At 43.0% G+C, this 20,957-nt stretch overlaps 1 protein-coding gene across 1 annotated transcript in view; it reads right to left on the bottom strand.

Annotated features, from left to right (window-relative positions):
- The window catches only part of LMBRD1 (LMBR1 domain containing 1), a 132,924-nt gene that overhangs the window by 96,856 nt on the left and 15,111 nt on the right, over window positions 1–20,957 (bottom strand). The window contains exon 3 of the mRNA XM_068983721.1: window positions 10,173–10,233. Coding sequence (XP_068839822.1) covers window positions 10,173–10,233 — 61 coding nt within the window. The remainder of the gene's footprint in view (window positions 1–10,172; window positions 10,234–20,957) is intronic.

Below are 20,957 nucleotides of genomic sequence, written 5' to 3'. Positions count from 1 at the left end.
AAATACTTTGCTAATTTTTAACTGTCTAATTAGTGATTGGTAAGAATTGGTATTACATTCTGTATACAAGCCTTATATGACATACGATTTGCAAATATTGTGTCTGTGACTTCATTTTTTTAAACTGTCTTTTGAAAGGCCACATTTTTAATTTTGATAAAGTAGAATTTATCAAGTTTTCTCTTACTTGCACCTCGTAAGTTTTGACATGCAGTATTTTTATTCTCATTCAGTTCAAGCTGAGGAGGGAAGAAGTGGTTAGAAGGAAGGCAACAGACCTAGTCCAAACTATTACACACTAACCACTGTCCTTACCAGTCTGCAAGTATAAACAGTCCTCTGGTTGATTTCCAAAGCACTGAAGTTGTTCTTTTGTCAATTCTGTATTGCTTTTTGGGGAGAGGCTCTGTCAACCTTCTTACTTGGCCATGTGTGAAGTCACAATCCCAGCCAGATCATACACTCTTAATGTGGAAGTACAAATTATCCCTCTCATATACACAGTGCTATGGACCATTTCTGTCTCCCCAAAATTCACACACTGAATCTAACCCCAGTGTGTTGGTGTTTGAAGGCGGGAGGTTTTCAGGTCATGAGAGTGGCGCCCTCGTGAACAGAATCAGGGCAAGACAGAAGGCACATGAGAGAGCCTGCTCTCTCTGCTGTGTCAGGACACAACAGGAAGACCAGCATCTGCAAACAGGAAGCAAGTCCTCACCAGACTCCACACTGTCAGCACCCTGATCTTAAGTTTCCCAGCTTCCAGAACAGACGGAAATAAATGTCTGTTGCTAAGTCACCTAGTCTGCAACGTTTTTGTTATAGCAACCCGAACTGATTAAGACAGTACTAAAAAGTGGTCACGTTATGGATAAATGTTTTGTTTTGTTTGGCCACACTTGCAACTAGTAGGATCTCAGATCCCTGATAGGATCAAACCCAGGGCCATGGTAGTGAAAGCCTGGAATCTTAACCACTAGGCCACCAGGGAAGTCCCAGATTCTGGATAAATTTTTAAAGCCAAGCACAAGAGAACATTATACATATCTGATACAACTTGTGAAAAAATAAAGTCAAAGATGGTTTATGGACTGAAGTAACTCAGTAGTCAAGGCTATGGTTTTTCCAGTACTCATGTATGGATGTGAGAGTTGGACTATAAAGAGCTGAGCACCAATGAATTGATGCTTTTGAACTGTGGTGTTGGAGAAGACTCTTGAGAATCTCTTGGACTGTAAGGAGATCCAACCAGTCTATCCTAAAGGAGATCAGTCCTGAGTGTTCATTGGAAGGACTAATGTTGAAGCTGAAACTCCAATACTCTGGCCACCTGATTCAAAGAGCTGACTCATTTGAAAAGACCCTGAGGCTGGGAAAGATTGGGGGTAGAAGGAGAGGGGGACAACAGAGGATGAGATGGTTGGATGGCATCATCAACTCAATGGACATGAATTTGAGTAAACTCTGGGAGTTGGTGATGGACAGGGAGGTCTGGCGTGCTGCGGTTCATGGGATCTCAAAGAGTCGGACATGACTAAGCAACTGAATTCACTGACCACCAGGAAATTTATCGAATATTAACAACTTGAGGACCAGCTGTTCTAGAAATGTTAAGTTTGAGATGTGAACTTTTTGGTAGAAACTGTCAAGTGGACCACTGGACACAGATACGAAGTTCAAGAGAGGTGTGCAGAGCAGTGACACCTGCTCAGCACTCACACGTCTCACACTCCTAGCATGGTGCAGAGGCACTGCTCCAGCCTCATCACACACGTGGAGAAGCCAGAGAGAAGTGAAGGGACCTCAGGGTACCCCGGCACGATTCACAGATTACACAGCAAGTTCAGAGTAACTGCATAAACTCCTGCTCCAAGTGTTCAGCAACTAACCAACCAGGAGAGAGGAAAAGTGTCCTAAAAACTCTCTTGTGTGTGTGCTAAGTCACTTGGGTCATATCCGACTCTTTGCAACCCTGTGGACTGTAGCCCGCCAGGCTCCTTTGACCACAGCATTCTCCAGGCAAGAATACTGCAGTGGGTTGCCACGCCCTCCTGCAGGGGATCTTCCTGAGCCAACGATCGAACCCGTGTCTCTTACGTCTGCTGCATTGGCAGGCAGGGTCTTTACCACTAGTGCCATGTGGGAAACTCTCTTAGATGCTCCAAAAAAGCCTGCCACAGGAAGAGTTTTGAAACAGGATGGAAGGAAGCAGGGCACAGCCTTTAAAAGAATGACATGGCCTGAGAATACAACATAAAACGATTAGAACTAAACAGGTCCAAGATGACAGATGAGTCCGCTTCCACTACACCTTGAGTCTTAGTGTATGCTCACTGCAACCCACCGCAGACCAACTGGCACACCCACAGGCACTGCAACCTTCTAAGGCTGACCAGAGCGTTAACACAACTGGGCGGTGGCTCAATCCTGGAAATCTCTGGCCCTTCCCCAAACAGCTAGACTACCCCTCCCAGTACTCATTATCCTAGGAAGTTACCTACCCCTATAAAACACCATCCCACACCCTGGGGCTGCCCTCACCTGCTGAGATGGCACACACGGTCTGTGGAGTGTGTTTCTCTTGAAATAAATCCACTTCTTACCTGTCACTCTGGCTCCCACTGAGTTCTTTCCATGACGAGACACCAAGACCCTGAGTTTTGTTAAGTCCTGAGACCAGGAATATCATGATCTCAACTAGAAGATCATGAGTACAAGCCCCAGTCTTGGTCTTGGTTCGGTTTGAGCCTGGATGTGTGGGTTCAAGTTCAAATCTGAGGTGCAAGGTTTCAGTTTGAAACCCTGGTCAATCTTATTCGTCCCAGTTCTATAATTTAATTCACCTAAATTCGCACACTCTTGGCAAACTCTGTTTCCACTGCTGCTGCTGCTGCTAAGTCGCTTCAGTCTTGTCCAACTCTGTGCGACCCCGTAGACGGCAGCCCACCAGGCTCCCCCATCTCTGGGACTCTCCATGCAAGAACACTGGAGTGGGTTGCCATTTCCTTCTCCAATGCATAAAAGTGAGAAGTGAAAGTGAAGTCACTCAGTCGTGTCTGACTCTTAGCGACCTCATGGACTGCAGCCCACCAGGCTCCTCCGTCCATGGGATTTTCCAGGCAAGAGTACTGGAGTGGGGTGCCATTTCCACTACAGAATTCCCTAATAGCAAAAAGTGAGAATTTATTAAATAATCTGTGTGGTGTTGTTAGAAAAAGAGCACCCATAAAATGGAAACAATGCAGTATACATGCACCCACGCCCCACACACATATATGCAAGAGTCTCCCAGCATCAGCACTGGGAATGGCCAAATGCTAGACAAGCCAGCTAGTCACCAACAGGAGTGTGCATAAACCACGGTACATGGCTACAAGGAAGCATTACACAGCAATGGCAATCAACAAGGCTCTGACATCTGCAACAACATGGATGACTTTCAAATGTAACACTGAGCACTGAAGAGGCCAAATAGGAAACCACACACAGGATATGATTCAATTTTTATGTACACACACACAAAAAACCAGCCCAAAAATCAGCATCAAGAGGAGACAGGGTCGCTAGAAGCAAGTGACAGGACAACTACAGACATGCCAGCACAGCAGCCTTGAACACCCCGTCTCTTGGTTTGGGCTTTCCCTGCGTCTAAACCGCCCGGCATTCACAGCAAAATCAAAACATGCATAAAGAAAAATGATTAAGTAAAAGGGAAATTCACTTAAAAGAAGCTAAAGGAAAGTAGATGGTGAAAGAATTAAAACTAAAAATTTCAAGAACAGTCACAGAAGAGAGAAAAACATTTACAATTAATTATAATAAATAAAAAGAAAGAATTTAAAGATAAAAATTAATTAGAGGCCAAACAGAACTCAGATAAAAGGCTAAGCATATACAGAGGAGTTAAAAGATAAGAGGCTCAAATGTGACACCAAAACAGAACTGAGAGCCAAAGACTCAGGCAAGAGAAGCTTTAAAAGAAAACATCAAAGAAATCTGAAGGCAAAGATGAATAAACAAAAATATTCAAAAGGAAAAGAAAAATGAGTCAATGTTTCTGGGGTGGGCACTACATCCTCTGATGAGACAGTCTTCTTCTGAGTACAGGGTCAACACGAGTACAGGTTAAAGGGGCAGAAGTAGGCAATTCACCAGCTTCCCAGGTGGCACCAGTGGTAAATAACCTGCCTGACAATCAGGAGACATAAGAGACGGAGGTTCAATCCCTGGGTCAGGAAGATCCCCTGGAGGAGGGCATGGCAACCCACTCCAGTATCCTTCCCTGGAGAATTCCATGGACAGAGGAGCCTGGTGGGCTTCAGTCCACAGGGTTGCAAAGAATCACACATGACTGAAGTGACTAAGCATGGATGCGTGTGCACACACACACACACAAGCTATTCTACCCTCCCAGCCTTCTGTGAGCTCCAGGAAGCTGTCTTTGTAGGCAGCTTCAGTTAACACAGCCTGGTAACAACCAATCAGCAGCTGAGGTATCTGCAGCAGGATTCACTTCCACAAAGTTTCCAGAAAAAAACACCCAAAGTTCTATTAATACAACAGAAGTTTCTTTAAAAATGTGGTTTCAAGACCTCAGGATCAGCACAGATCAGAAGGGTATCCACACATAAAATCATCTTCATGACAATGTTAAGACACTATTTCTCTTTCCACTAGCAGTTCCTACATTCTTCATCCCCTAGCACTCACCAGCGTGGGGCACCTGTAATCAGGAAAGTACCCTTAAGCAGAAATACTTCTGAGATGTCCACCCATGAGTGCTCATCTGTTTCAAGTTCTGTTTAAGGAAGTACATATCCAGCATTCTTGTGAGAACCACTCGTGCTATTTCAGCTGTGAGCTACACTAGGCACTTTTTCTCAAATAGTATCATTTTTGCTTGAAAGAACAAAGGACAGAAAAGCAATAGTAATCCAGATTAGAGTATTAGGTGACTCTCTCAGAAATGAACAAAGTGAACCTGTCACTTCAAAAAAAGCAAGTGACAGTATTTGTTACTAGTAATAAAACTTGAGGTCTCAAGAGAGAATCAGCAATTTTGGGGAAACTTGAAACCAGCACCTCAAGCCTTCCATCCCTCCCATACATAAGTGCTTTTCTGATAGTAAGAGTGGTGATGTTAACAGAATGCCAACATAAATCAGAGTCTCTTTGAATGTAATCTAGTATTCCATTATTATTTCACAGGCCTCCAGGTGATGTTTGAAGCTGCCCCAGAGATCCCATGCTAAGCATTCCCATAGGTAACAAACATCCTCAGAAGAGTTTATTATAAGACAGCTCACTTAAAGGTAAGCAGCTTCAGCTTACATTATAATAATATTATAATAATGCCCATTCTGGACTAATCATTCACTAACAAGGTGATCTGTAACATCTTGAGGTATCAATTTCTTCACCAGTAAAGTGTAGAAAATACCTCCACAAAATGACATTCCTGAAGATCTACAAAAACATTGAATGGGAAAGCCTTGCACAATACCTGGCAAGGTCAGGCAACGAAAATGTGTTGGTATGTTAGCAGAGATTAGATGAACTACAGAATCTCACAGAAGGGAACAGATAAAATAGCGCTTTGGATTCTCTGGAGTCTGTGTGGCACTCAGGGTGCAGGAGAAGAGAAGTAATGGGCAGTTAGGTACTATCAAGCATTTCTAGGAAAACAGCTGGGCTTGAGGACAGTTACCATCTCAGAAGCTATGATTCTTAGCTGTAGGTCATCATCCTAGTCAAAGAGCTACCAATCATCTAAAATGGAATTAAGTAACTTTATGAAAACAACCAATTAAATTCTCTTGCTTCAATTTCACAGTCATCAGGAAATCTATTTTTTTCATAATTTGGCTTCTCATGCAAAATTCTTTCCTAGATCAGTGACTCTCCTATCCCAAAGTAGTCTCTCACTACAATCCAAATTTGTACAGAGAATCAAACCCTAAATCCCTAAGTCATCTTATTTATAAAGATTAATTTTTCCCCATGCATTTAAAACGACATTAGAGACATACTATCCTTAAGAGGATTAAGAAAAATTATCACATATCATTTTCTGTAGACTTAATTCTCTCTATAAAACAAACTGGAAAGATTGCTGAATTAACACTCCAGTGTAGAAGTCTTTGTACCCTTGACTATGACGGACCAACCAGTAGCCTCGAGGTTCAATGAAAAGATAGGGTTCATAAACCTGGACTGCACCTAGATGAAATCGGGCTTATCTTGTTACATTTTACAGCACAAATGCAGTTTAGTGTCACAAAGAAACAGGCCCCACTCACAGAACTGTTTTGATGAGGGGATTTATATCCTGTCAAACTAGAATCAAGATTGCCAGGAGAAATCTCAACAACCTATGATATTCAGATGACACCAAAATGGCAACCCACTTCAGCATTCCTGCCTAGAGAATCCCAGGGATAGAGGAGTTTGGTGGGCTGACATCTATGAGGTCGCAAAGAGTTGGACACGACTGAAGCGACTTAAGAGCAGCAGCACCCTTATGACAGAAAGCAAAGAGGAACTAAAAAGCCTCTTGACGGTGAAAGAGAAGAGTGAAAAAAGCTGGCTTAACACTCAACATTCAGAAAACTAAGATCATGTCACCCAGTCCCATTCAGTTCAGTTCAATCCAGTCGCTCAGTCGTGTCCGACTCTTTGCAACCCCATGAATCACAGCACACCAGGCCTCCCTGTCCATCACCAACTCCCGGAATTCACTCAGATTCACGTCCACCAAGTCAGTGATGCCATCCAGCCATCTCATCCTCTGTCGTCCCTTTCTCCTCCTGCCCCCAATCCCTCCTTTGATGCTCCAGCATCAAAGTCTTTTCCAATGAGTCAACACTTCACATGAGGTGGCCAAAGTATTGGAGTTTCAGCTTTAGCATCAGTCCTTCCAAAGAAATCCCAGGGCTGATCTCCTTCCGAATGGACTGGTTGGATCTCCTTGCAGTCCAAGGAACTCTCAAGAGTCTTCTCCAACACCACAGTTCAAAAGCATCAATTCTTCGGCGCTCAGCCTTCTTCACAGTCCAACTCTCACATCCATACATGACCACAGGAAAAACCATAGCCTTGACTAGACGGACTTTCGTTGGCAAAGTAATGTCTCTGCTTTTGAATATACTATCAAAGTTGGTCATAACTTTTCTTTCAAGGAATAAGTGTCTTTTAATTTCATGGATGCAATCATCATCTGCAGTGATTTTCGAGCCCAAAAAAATAAAGTCTGACTCTGTTTCCTCTGTTTCCCCATCTATTTCCCATAAAGTGATGGGACCAGATGCCATGATCTTCGTTTTCTGAATGTTGAGCTTTAAGCCAACTTTTTCAATCTCCACTTTCACTTTCATCGAGGCTTTTTAGTTCCTCTTCACTTTCTGCAATAAGGGTGGTGTCATCTGCATATCTGAGGTTATTGATATTTCTCCTGGCAATCTTGATTCCAGCTTGCCTTTCTTCCAGCCCAGCGTTTCTCATGATGTACTCCACACAGAGGTTAAATAAGCAGGGTGACAATATATAGCCTTGTTGTACTCCTTTTCCTATTTGGAACCAGTCTCTTGTTCCATGTCCAGTTCTAACTGCTGCTTCCTGACCTGCATACAGATTTCTCAAGAGGCAGGTCAGGTGGTCTGGTATTCCCTTCTCTTTCAGAATTTTCCATAGTTTATTATGATCCACACAGTCAAAGGCTTTGGTATAGTCAATAAAGCAGAAATAGAAGTTTTTCTGGAACTCTCTTGCTTTTTCCATGATCCAGTGGATGTTGGCAATTTGATCTCTGGTTCCTCTGCCTTTTCTAAAACCAGCTTGAACATCCGAAGTTCACGGTTCACATATTGCTGAAGTCTGGCTTGGAGAATTTTGAGCATTACTTTACTAGTATGTGAGATGAGTGCAATTGTGTGGTAGTTTGAGCATTCTTTGGCATTGCCTTTCTTTGGGATTGGAATGAAAACTGACCTTTTCAAGTCCTGTGGCCACTGCTGAGTTTTCCAAATTTGCTGGCATATTGAGTGCAGCACTTTGACAGCATCATCTTTCAGGATTTGAAATAGCTCAACTGGAATTTCATCACCTCTACTCTCTTTGTTCGTAGTGATGCTTTCTAAGGCCCACTTGACTTCACATTCCAGGATGTCTGGCTCTAGATGAGTGATCACACCATTGTGATTGTCTGGGTCGTGAAGATCTTTTTTGTACAGTTCTTCCATGTATTCTTGCCACCTCTTCTTAATATCTTCTGCTTCTGTTAGGTCCATACCACTTTTGTCCTTTAGTGACCCCATCTTTGCATGAAATCTTCCCTTGGTATCTCTAATTTTCTTGAAGAGATCTCTAGACTTTCCATGGCAAATAGATGGGGAAACAGTGGAAACAGTGTCTGACTTTATTTTCTTGGGCTCCAAAATCACTGCAGATGGTGCCTGCAAGCCATGAGATTAAAAGATGCTTGCTTGCTCCTTGAAAGAAAAGCCATGACAAACCTAGACTATGTATTAAAAAACAGAGATATCACTTTGCTGACAAGGGTCCATATAGTCACAGTTTTTCCAGTAGTCATGTATGGATGTGAGAGTTGGACCATAAAGAAGGCTGAGCACCGAAAAATTGATGCTTTAGAATTGTGGTGCTAGAGAAGACTCTTGAGAGTACCTTGGACTTCAAGGAGATCAAACCAGTCCATCCTAAAGGAAATCAATCCCGAATATTCACTAGAAGGACTGATGCTGAAGCTGAAAATCCAATTCTTTGGCCACCTGATGCAAAGAACTGACTCACTGAAAAAGACCCTGATGCTGAGAAAGATTGAAGGCAGGAGGAGAAGGGGACAACAGAGGATGAGATGGCTGCATGGCATCACCAACTCAATGGACATGAGTTTGAGCAAAACTCTGGGAGATAGTGAAGGACAGGGAAGCCTGGTGTGCTACAGTCCATGGGGTCGCAAAGAGTTGGACACAACTGAATGACTGAACATGCATGCAGTAAATCTGTAACGAAAAGCAATAGTCTGCTTAATATACAGCATTTCAAAAGTTTTCACTTACTAGGTCAAATATAAATTTTATGATACATATTTAGTGTATTCATAAGAAATAATGAATTCTTTATTAAAACACCATAAAAATATTTCTAAAATCTACACCAAAGAAATAGAATTTCATAGGTCCTGCAGATTTTAGATAGGTAAGAGACGAAGTTAAGAGCCAAAGCAGCTAAACTAAGATCCAATGACATCTTTGCAAAACTCATCCTATCAACAGAAACTTCTACAGATGTTTTTCCAGTGTCCTACAAAAGTTTTTTTCAACCTCTTGATTCACTGTTGACCAAAAAAAAAGGATATCCCTTTTCTAATTCAGCACTTAAACATTGTTAAAAAGCACATTTATATGTTTTCAAAGAAAAAACTTGGGAAACATTTAAGTGGTTATTATAAATAGCTTCCCTAATCCAACACTATGGAAGGAAGAGAGGAAACAAAGGAGTAAGGGCCCAGATCACCGTGCTGTGCTGTGCTTAGTCACTCAGTCGCATGGGACTCTTTGCAACCCCATGGACTGCAGCCCACCAGGCTCCTCTGTCCATGGGGATCCTCCAGGCAAGAATACTGGACTGGGTAGCCGAAATCCCTTCTCCAGGGGATCTTCCCGACCAAGAAATTGGACTGGGGTCTCCTTCACCGCAGGTGGATTCTTAACCAGCTGAGCTACCAGGGAAGCCCCTAATCCCCCATGACTCCCAGATTAATAGGCTCTGTAGAGTATAAAAAAGGTGATGCTGAAAACTCCCAGACAGTACACTCTACTACTGCCAATACCTAGAAGAAATTTCTGGAACACAGATACTCAAAATCAACACTTCAAGTGGGAAAGTGGTAAGGAAGGTGAGCAAACAATGGTATCAGAGGCAGAGAGCTGAGACTTAACGTGACTAAACCGCTACAGAGAAGGGTGGCAGGTGAACCTCAATGAAGCAAAGTGTCTTACAGAAGCTTCCAGGTGACTAGGTGAATTCTATACTACTTATTTCTGGTGCTGAAACAGTCATCTCAAACGCAACCTCAAAATTTAAAGTTTATACGTAGCTTTATTCTACACTTTGGTGAGCAGCCCAGACAGGAAATGAAATGGAAATTTACTCACTATAGTAACCATACAGTACAGTGTCCTCGATCTGTTTGCTGACGTTTGCATTGGCCCAGTCCTAGGAGAAACAGGAAACAACAGAAATATTAATGAAACATCTAATTGCTTAACAGTTATACTTAAGTCTTAATATGATCGAGTATCACTTTAAAATGTATCATTGACACCGACAGGTATGGTCTGTGCCTTCAAGAAGTGAGGGACAGATGAGTAAAAAGACAACTGCATTAGCAGGTAAATGTGAGCAAGCGTGAGCAGGTGGTTCTGAGGAAGTTCATGAGATGGAAGTCGACTGACTGTCAGAGGCGGCTTCCCAGGGCAACCAAACAGGATCTGAAAAACACAGTGGGAAGGAGGGAAGACGGTGAAGGCACATACACGGAGAGTCTGAAAAACCTGTAAAGAAGCAAAGTATAGACTCACTAGAGCTTCTGGAAAGGGAAGAGAAACCAGGTGAGCAAGGGAGAGGAGGGGGCAGGCATGAGGCCTTCTGAGTCACCGTAAGTGCGCGGGCCTCTGTGCGGAGAGCGAGGGGAAGCAGTGGCACACTGCTATACAGAGTGACAGGCACGATGCGCAACTTGGAAAGAAGACATTCAGCATGATATGCATTTTCTAAATACCTAAAGAAAAGTAAATTAAACTCCTTTGCATTCAACCCAATTATTTTTAATTAGCAATTTTAGAAAATTAATTCAAATTAATCTCAAATTTTTAAAAAACTACATTAATTAGAACTGAGGTATAATACCAAGTCTTTTTGAGTACCCTAATTTTACGCATATAAAAAATTAAACCTGGAGAGTCTATGTAACTTGCTATTAAGGAACAAGGTTCATTTTAGTATTCAAGTCAATTCTGTTCCATCAACACTTTAAGAATCCCACTTAAAAGTCTTTTAAGGCAGAGTAGGAACATTCAATTATCCTAAAATAATTTAGGTTTTTCTTTTTTCCTTTTTCACTTATAACACCTACAACAAGGATCTATAAATTTCTAATTGAGAAATGTCTAAAAGAACAAAAGTGTGGAAAACTCAAATTTAGCACTACAGACACAAACCCTGGCACACAGTGCACAATATAAATACTATTTCTTCAATAGCAATGAAGACTGTGAAAAACTTAAGAATACGCTAAACTTTAAAATTATGTTACCTGAATAAAGAAACAAGTAACTACAGAATATGAAGAAGATCCAACTGAAAAGTCAGCATTTCCACATGAAAAGGCTGTAAATACCAAATCCATGAAACCATAAACTGCCAATCAAAATCCCAACAGCAGGGACAATGCTCTGGCTTGGTGGTTCTAAAAGTCATCTGGAAAACATACAGTCAAAGAGCTAAGAAAATTTTTGTAAACGACCAACAAGGAGAAATTTAGCCAATTACTAAACTTTATTAATAAAGCATGAAAATCTATTATTAATATCATAGTGACCTTCCATTTACCTAAATGGCAAGATTGAAACATTAAAAATATCCAGCAATGGTAAACGTGGAGGAAAAGCCATCTACACACAGTAATTAGTAAGACAGTCCATGATATAAATCATTTTTGCTGGAATCTGTCCTAAAATGATTCACACAAATCAGGACAGATATCCTGCACAGGGATGTTTTGAAACAAGTAGTCCTTCCCAGTGAACAACCTTAAGACCTCTCGAGGGATGCCTGGCAGCTCGCAAGCCCAGACCGTGCCCCCTGTCCCCCCCCCATCCCTCCCAAAGCAGGAGGCTGTCCTCCCCTCAGTCACTCACAGGACCATGGGCCCAGAGACACGGGGTGCCCAGCCCCTGCGGCGCCCAGGGCCACAGACAGTGGGTATTCCAGCTCGTGTAGGGGGCACCCACGTCCACGGTGCCAATCTACCCGAGGGTACTCTTCCGCCTGCCCTGCAGAGACGCCTCTGCTGAAGCACCCGCACTACGGGAAAGCTCACCACTTCACAGAATGGGAAGCGTGTAAGAACGTGTGGACCTGCTGACTCTTATTCCCATAAGTTACAGCCTCCACCAATCAATGCTGATTGATCTTTCTCCACCCAACAATATTCAGGGTGGTCCGATGGTTAAGAATCTGCTTTGCCATGCAGGGGACATGGGTTCAATCCCTGATCAGTGAACTAAGATCCGACATGCCTCCAGGCAAGTAAGGCCATGTGCCACAACTAGAAAGTCTGTGCACCCCAACAAAAAGATCAATAAACAATAGGATAATGTTTAAAATGCTAAAAAAAATAAGAAACCACAAAAAATGAGGCAATCTAATCACCTGGGGAGAAACAGTAAAATGTATTATTGTACATTTATAATGTGGAATACCATATGGACATTAAAACCTCTAAAATGTATATAAACTGGTATATATGGATATCCATGAACTACTTCTGAATGGGGTAAACAGAACAAGTTACAATCAATAACACACAATCTTTGACTAAAAAATCTAATCAAAGAAACACCAAATATATACTACAGAAAAATAAAAATAAAGTTAAGCAGTGCTTACTGCACAAGACTGGTAAAAGCACTGTGGTAAATTCTAACCAATGACGAGAAATTTTTTCTTCAGGTATCCAAATGAACGAACATAACCAAAACTTCAGCTCCCAAAAGCTGTGTTTCTTAAGTGATTGTTTATATATCAAAACAAATTTTTAAAGATTTTTGAAACTTGAACATTTTTTGAAACAGAGGATAATTACAGCTATTCCTCTCCAAGATTCCAACCAATGAGGTACTCATGTACCCACTGACAGTCACATAAAAGTTAAACTTAAGAACTGAAGACAATAACCTCAGAAGACACAAGTAGAAAGACTGAGGAAATTTAAAATCAATGGGCGTCCCTGATAAAGAATCCGCCTGCTAATACAGGAGACCCACATTGGATCCTTGGGTTGGGAAGATCCCCTGGAGGAGGAAATGGCAACCACTCCAGTATTCTTACCTGGGAAATCCCATGGATGGAGGGGCCTGGTGGGCTACAGTCCATGTGGTTGCAAGAGTCAGACTTAGCACTAAACAACAACAATTTAAACTCAAAGGTTCACTGACATTTAGTGTCTTTTACCCTCAAGGGTTCTTTTGTTTAACCAAATCTTGCAGCAGTTACAGAATATTACTGTTACTATTTTAAAGCAAAAATATGTGTAAAATATACAACATCACTCAGGTACTATTTGTATATTTGGCTTTTCTATACAATCTTGCCTCCAAGGTATCTGATTTACTGTCAAAAGAGCTCAGTTTATGAAACTTACTTCTACATTTTGAAAATTGCTTAGTTATACCCTTGATACATTTTACAAACTTCTGCCTTCCAAAGTAGAGACCAAAAAAAAACCTTCAGAAGACCCAAAGGAATGTGAGAGAAACAAGAACTAATACTAAGTAGAGAAAACACAAGAAGAACATTTTAGAAAAAAGGAAAAGGAGATACAGTCCATGAAACGAAAAGGTAGTGATTTGTATACATAAAGCTCCCTTTTCCACCCTTCCAGGAGACCTTTTGAAATGCCCAGTCCAACCCAAAGCTACACTTAAGTACCCTTAACTTTAGCAGATAACCTCCCTTTAGACCTATGGCTCTCACTCATGGATGACTCTGTCCCCGAGAGGACATCTGGCAATGTCTTGGAGACAGCGGCGCTGGGGAGGGGGCTAGGGGAGGGACAGCATGCTACTGGCATCTGAAGGTGGAGGTTAGAGTCTGCTAAACGTCTGCAACACACAGGACTGCCCCTTACAGGAATGAAGCACTCAGCACAGAAGCCAACACTTAAGAAACCCAGACCTGAGGACCAAAACCAAGAGTTACTCAGTTCAGTCCCAAATTGAGACCCCATTCCACCTGTACTCAAACGCTAACACTTCCTTCTGCCGAGTGCCCATGCTATTTACAGCCAAGCCTATCACGCTGAGGCCCTCAACCCTCTGCTTCTGTAAGGACACAACACTGGGCCTGCAACCATACCCTCCCCTGACAAACACCTCTCCCACTCTACTGATCCTACAGTGCACGCACTCCAGTAGTTTCCATCAAACACCACAGTTACCACAAATAAAAACACCCCTCCCTCTACCCACTTCCTACTCCCCTGGAGGACGGAGCTTCCTGAAAAGCTGCCAGCATCCCCTGTCACTGCTGCCTCACCTTCCTGCCCACTTAGCTCACTCCCACCTGACCACCCACTGCTCCACGGAGATTACTCTTCACCAAAGGCGAGGGGTCACTCCCCTGCCGCTCTCCCTCCACTTCTCAGGATTGCTCTTGAATCACATCCACTGAGAAGCACCCCTCTTCCATTTTCCTTCCCCCCTCCCAGGCTGCTGCCCCACCCCGTGGGTGGCCTCCACATAATAATACAGCTCTGCCATCCCTGGCTCGGCCCTAGTGTCAAGCCTTTTCTGACCACTCACTCTCCCCAGCTACGGGTCTGTCCACAGTTCTAAATACCATCCACAGGCTGATGACTTCCAGACACCACAAAGCTTTCCCTGGAGCTTAACTCGTCACTTGACTGCACCACCTAAATATATATGATAGGCACTTGGAAGGTAACCTGTCCAGAATGCAGCTCTTTTTCTTACATCCCCTCAGCAGAGACATTACTTTGCCAGCAAAGGTCCGTATAGTCAAGGCTATGGTTTTTCCAGTAGTCATGTATGGATGTGAGAGTTGGACTGTAAAGAAAGCTGAGTGCAGAAGAATTGATGCTTTTGAACTGTGGTGTTGGAGAAGACTCTTGAGAGTCCCTTGGACTGCAAGGAGATCCAACCAGTCCATTCTGAAGGAGATCAGCCCTGGGATTTCTTTGGAAGGAATGATGCTAAAGCTGAAACTCTAGTACTTTGGCCACCTCATGCAAAGAGCTGACTCACTGGAAAAGACTTTGATGATGGGAGGGATTGGGGGCAGGAGGAGAAAGGGACGACAGAGGATGAGATGGCTGGATGGCATCACAGACGCGATGGACGTGAGTCTGAGTGAACTCTGTGAGTTGGTGATGGACAGGGAGGCCTGGCGTGCTGCGATTCATGGGGTCGCAAAGAGTCAGACACGACTGAGCGACTGAACTGAACTGAAGAACACAAAGTTCTAAGGTACAATTATCTGCATCTGAGAGGAGGAATGAGGCAATAGCAGAGTGTTCAACCCAAACACCTGATAATGTCAGGCCATAAAGAGATTAATCACTGATGGATGGAAGGAAGAAATGAATATTTTAGCTACCAAAACAAATATTTTTATGCCGTATCTTAACTAATTTTACACACTGTATAAAATAAAGAATATTTGTTCACGTTAATGGCTATTTCTGATTTTTCTTTTTTTTTTTTTAGTACACTTTAGCTCAGTGGTAAAGAATCTGCCTGCAATGCAGGAAACACAGGAGATCTGGGTTTGATCCCTGGGTTGGGAAGGAAGAGGAGGAAATGGCAACCCACTCCACCATTCTTGCCTGGAGAAGTCCATGCACAGAGGAATCTGGAGGGCCAAGTCCATGAGGTCACAAAGAGTCAGACGTGACTGAGCATGCACACTTTGTATGTTTCATGAGCCAAAGTTACTGGCCAACTACACAAGGCACTGTAATAGAACACTTTCAGCTATTCTTTACAGTTTTGTGTTTTTTTTTTAATCTGTGAAGTTAATTATTACACAGAAAAACTAGAAACAATGAAATTATCTAGCAAAATACATTCATAGTGCCAGGAGCTGAAAAACAGGTCAATGGAAACACTTCAGACATTATCACAATATACCCTTGACCAAAGGAAGGCCGAAATAACTAGGAAGGTAAAGAAGACAAAACAGAGAGAGTATAGTTGATCGCCTGCCTAGGATCCTCAGCTCCTAAGCCCAATGCCAGCAGTCCTTGACATCTAGAGTTTCCAAACTACTGTACCTGATGAGCAGGTTCCTAATCAGTTTAGAGGCTTCAACATCCAAGCTGGAAACTGAGAAACTCAGATGACAGACTTACTCATTTAGGAATAAGAAATACACACTATAAAACTTAGGCCACAACATAATTCATCATGGAAAACAACAACCTGCACATTTTAATAAGGATGAAAGAGATTAAAGATGCCGTGGCACACTTCTACCCTGAGACACCTCAATTCACAGCTACGGCACGAAGTCTGAAACTAGTTCTTAAATACTAATGTTTAAATATTCTTGTCTTTTACTAAGCATCTCAAGAGAATTCATTAATAATTCTTTAGAGAAAATACTCTTTACAGTTTACCAGACATAGTTCTTTGAAAGTCTCTTGAGTTCTTGTTTAACTATTAGCACAGGCCAGCTTCAAATGACAACTCAGGAAATTCACTAGTGCCCCAGCCAGTGCTTCAAAAAAAAGACAAGACAAAAAGGGAAACAAAGAATATTTTAAAACATCAATATATATATAGATCAAAGTTTTTGGGAAAAACTGGTGTATTATCTAAGCTTTTGGCTGGCTAAAAATAAACATAACTAGACAGAGACAACTATTAAGAAGTAAATGAAAAGTAGAAACAAATGAGTCAATTCCTAGGCAGGTTGATAAGAAGTCTAGAGTCCCTGAGGAGGAGAAAGGGGTCTAGGGCTCTCAAAGTGGAAATAGGGGTCTGGAATTCTCAAAGAGGAAGAAAGGACAAACATCTTTTTTTTCCTCTACATTTCTTAGTCTTAGTCACATAAAGCACTTTTTTTTCTTTAAGCCCAGAACTAATGATTACACAACAAACAACTCAGTTTAAACTCTGTACTAAGAATTATAGAACAACAATGTATCCTGCTTGAGGACAGTTTCTCCTTCCTAAAAACCTTCTGGCTAATCTGTTATCTTAAAATGTAAATTGTGGGAGTGGGTCTAGTAAGATCTTTACAACCTTGGACATTCTTTTGATTTATCGTAATAACTAATTAAAAACATATAGCTCCCTTGCTAACACTAGTGAGGGGGGCACTCTCATCCCCCTTCTGAGGTCTGTGTCAGAACCTTTCTCTGTCCCTTTTCATACCTTAATAAAACTCTGCTACACAAAAGCTCTTGAGTGATTAAGCCTGGTCCCTGGTCCCGAAGCTAAATCTTCTTCGGAGATCATGAATCCAACACTGTTCACCGTAAGCCATCACCTTGGGGGCTGGTCTGGGATCTTCAGGCCAAGGTAAGAACACTGAGAGCTGTCTCTCTGCTTTCTCAGTAAATAAGTTTTCTGCTTTACTAACTCTATGGTGTGCTTGTGTGAATGGATGATACGCCCTGCATGAAGCAAGCACTGAGCCCTGGTGTGCAGTTTCACGGTCTCGTAATGACTGAAGGCAGCCCCAAAAAGGGGAATCTTATCAGGGGTTTATATTTATATTGACCTGCCAATACCAAGAAACACCCAACGTCCCTGCGAGTGGAGCAGGCAGAAATGGGCGAAGCATGTGGACACAACTTTCCCTTCTCAGTCACCTTTTCATGGTCTCTTTGACCATTTCCTAAGTGTGTGGGGAATTAGAGCTACTAACATAATCTGTCTGATCATAGACTTTCAAGGGACTTGTGATCCGTGCTGTTAGTATGTACTTTTACTAGACCCCAAGTATGGAAGCGCCTAGCCCTGCTAGGAGCCGAGAGTTTCAAGAGCACGTTTGGGAGCGAGGTGGAGCTCCAGATCCAGGAACGTCTCTCAGTCTAGAGGGCACTCTCTCGGCTGCCGGCCTCAGGAGCCAGCGACCTTAAAGTGAGTCTCTGTCATGGCTGTGTCTCCTATCTACGTGGAGGGAAGCCCTGCTGGTGACCATGAGGCTTTCGAGGACACAGATTGGGAATTGCAAGATGTGGTTAGACTGGAATTACAACGGGCTTCTTTTGGTAGCATCAGCTCTTAGCAGACCAGAGAAGGCTCTCTGATGACTTTTGTCTCAACTCCCTAGATACTCCTTCTGCGGAATCTGTGGACATGAACTGGAAGAATCAGCCCTAATGGCTTGAGGACAAAAACCACTTTTTCCTCGCTGGCTGACCATTTTGCTATCACATATGCTGGCATGGTGATACTCAGGAGGGACATCTTGGATGTTGTTCATCCCTTTATGACTCACTGCTTTTACTGCGGTCAGCACTGTACTCAGGAATGTGCCCGGGCACACGTAAGACGGAGGCTTCCCCTGGTACTACTAGCTTGGGAACATTCCGGAAACTACTCTGGCAAGTCAAACAAATGGCTTGGTGGTAAGAAACTGGAAATCAGTCTGGGATGCTATCAGGCCTACCCCTGGGGCACCTCCACCCCACCTCGGTGGTACAACCAGGAGGGACGAGTAAGATGTCTGCGTTGGTAAGGTACAGACTAAGTCCGACCAGGAAAGGAAAACTTTGGTGGAGAGTCTGTCTACAACCCCATCTAGAGCAGGAAGAGACACTTCTGGTGGAAAGAAGCCATAGCTGTGGATGCCACTTTTTTCTCTCTCACAGATGGGAGCTAACCGTTCCAGAACCACTCTTTTACAATGTATTTTAAAAAACTGGGACAAGTTTGATACCCAGAGTTTAAAGAGACGCCTGATCTTCTTCTGCGATACTGAATGGCCACAGTATGCTTTAGAAAATGGGGAAACGCTGGCCTGTTAAAAGGTCTCTCAATTACGATACTGTTTTACAACTAGGCCAGTTCCGTAGAAAACAAGATAAACGGGCAGAAGTGCCGTAAGTGTTGCTCTCTGTCTCTCTCAAGACATGCCAGACTTATGTCCTAAGGGTGCAGACTTGGGTGTGAAAACTTCAGCTCCCTCCTGTCCTACTTTGCCCCTGTATCTGGGGCTCCCAACTGAACTATGCTCAAGTCTCAAGGCTGAGGATCAGGGCACCCTTCCAGGAGGGTCTGCTCAGTCTAGGCAGAATTTCAAACAGTCCCAGTGTGGTCGAGACTATTTAGAGGGTATGTCTTAGGAGAGACGCTGACTCCTGACTTAAGAGCTCAAGTTCTGGGGGAAGCTACTGCTTTTGGAGATAAATGGCTTGAACATGAGACAAGGGAGAAAAGCAAACATGAAATAGCTGTCCTCCCTACTGGCAGTCAAGCAGTTCCCATAACCGTGCCAGACTGAGGCTATAACATGGCTAAAGGAAGGTAGGAGCAGAGTCTTTGCAAGAAGTAACCTTCAAGGACTCAAGCGAGTGCACACTAAGACTAAACTATGCTAAGTTGGCTGACATAGAACCGGGAAAGAAGGAAACTGCTAGTAATTCCCAGATAGAGTGGGAGGCTCTCCACAAGTTTACTGACACTGATCCTGAAAGTGCAGAGGGAGGAATCATCTTAAAAGATTTATCACTCATTCAGCTCCAGAGATCCGCCATAAGTTACAAAAACAGGCGTTTGGACCACATCAGTCTTTAAAAATTTTAAACTGTTGCAGCTGGCTCAGATGATATATTATGGCAGAGAATATGAGGAAAATATGAGGCAAAAAAAAACACCAGGGAAAGACTGAAGCCCCAGCATGACTGTTAGACCTGCCTGAAAAGAATGCCCAGAGGGACCCAGGTGAAAAGGGATGGACTCGCTATTACTGTGGAAAGGAGGGGCACCTCAAGCAGGATTGCCGCCAGGCCTCTAAGCCACCCCAGCTCCACATCTGGTCTGCAAGGGACCACACTGGAGGAGAGACTGCCCCAGAGGCATAGGTTTCAGGGGTCCGACTCACAAGACAATCGGGACTGAAGGTGCCCAGGGGTCCCACATAAGCTCCCGTCCTAATTACACCTGAGGAACCCCAGGTATTAATAACTGTGGAGGCCAACCCATCGATCTCTTTTGGACACTGGGGCAACTTTCTGCTCACTAAAGCCCCTGGTCCACTTTCCTCCTGATCCACTACCGTAATGGGGCTGTCTGGACAAGCCAAACGCTATTATTTCAGTCATCCTTTAAGCTGAAACTGGGCCTCTGCGCTATTTTCTCACATGTTTCTGATTGTGCCAGAGCTTCCCCCACCCCTTCTGGGGAGGGAAATACTGAACAAGGTCCAGGCTTCTGATTTCATGAATATGGAACCTGCTCTTATAACTGAAGAAAACATAAATCCTGAAGTGTGGGCTGATGGAAAAACTGTGGGTCAAGCACAAAATGCTGTTCCTGTCGCTATCAAACTCAAAGACCCTCACCTATTTCCAAATCAAAAGCAGTATCCATTAAAACCTGAGGTTAAGGAAGGATTAAAACTCATCACTGAAAATTTAGAGGAACAAGGACTATTAATCCCCTGGAACAGTCCATGCAGCACTCCTATCTTGGGTGTAAGAAAAAGTCAAATGATAAATGGAGACTTGTTCAAGATATACAAATAGTAAGTGCCTAATCCCGATACTTCATTGTCTGAAATTTCTGACTGAACCAAATATTTTTCAGTCATTGATCTGAAGTTTGCTTTCTAGAATTGAATCTATACTAAATCATCCTCTGCCTATGACTTTAAGATGATTGAGAGGATTTTTGGGCATTATAGGCTATTGCCTCATTTGGATTCTGGGTTATGGGGAACTTACCCAGCCTTTACATACACTTCTAACTGAGACTCAGCAGGCCCAAACCGACAAGCTGGTTTGGTCCTCAGAGACTCAAAAGGCTTTCAAGGCTCTTCAAACTGCTCTCTTGCAGGCTCCCGCTTTGAGTTTGCCCACAGAATCTGAGTTTAGTTTATTTGTCACTGCAAAAAGGCTACGGCCACATTGCTTAAGGGTAATTGCTACTACTGTTTTGCTAATGCCTAAAGCTCCTAAGTTTACTAAT

The sequence above is a fragment of the Capricornis sumatraensis genome, chromosome 11 (assembly GCF_032405125.1).
Source record: "Capricornis sumatraensis isolate serow.1 chromosome 11, serow.2, whole genome shotgun sequence".
In the NCBI taxonomy this organism is placed as follows: domain Eukaryota; kingdom Metazoa; phylum Chordata; class Mammalia; order Artiodactyla; family Bovidae; genus Capricornis; species Capricornis sumatraensis.
Note: the sequence above shows the minus strand (reverse complement) of the source record. Positions and strands in the feature narration are given on the sequence as shown.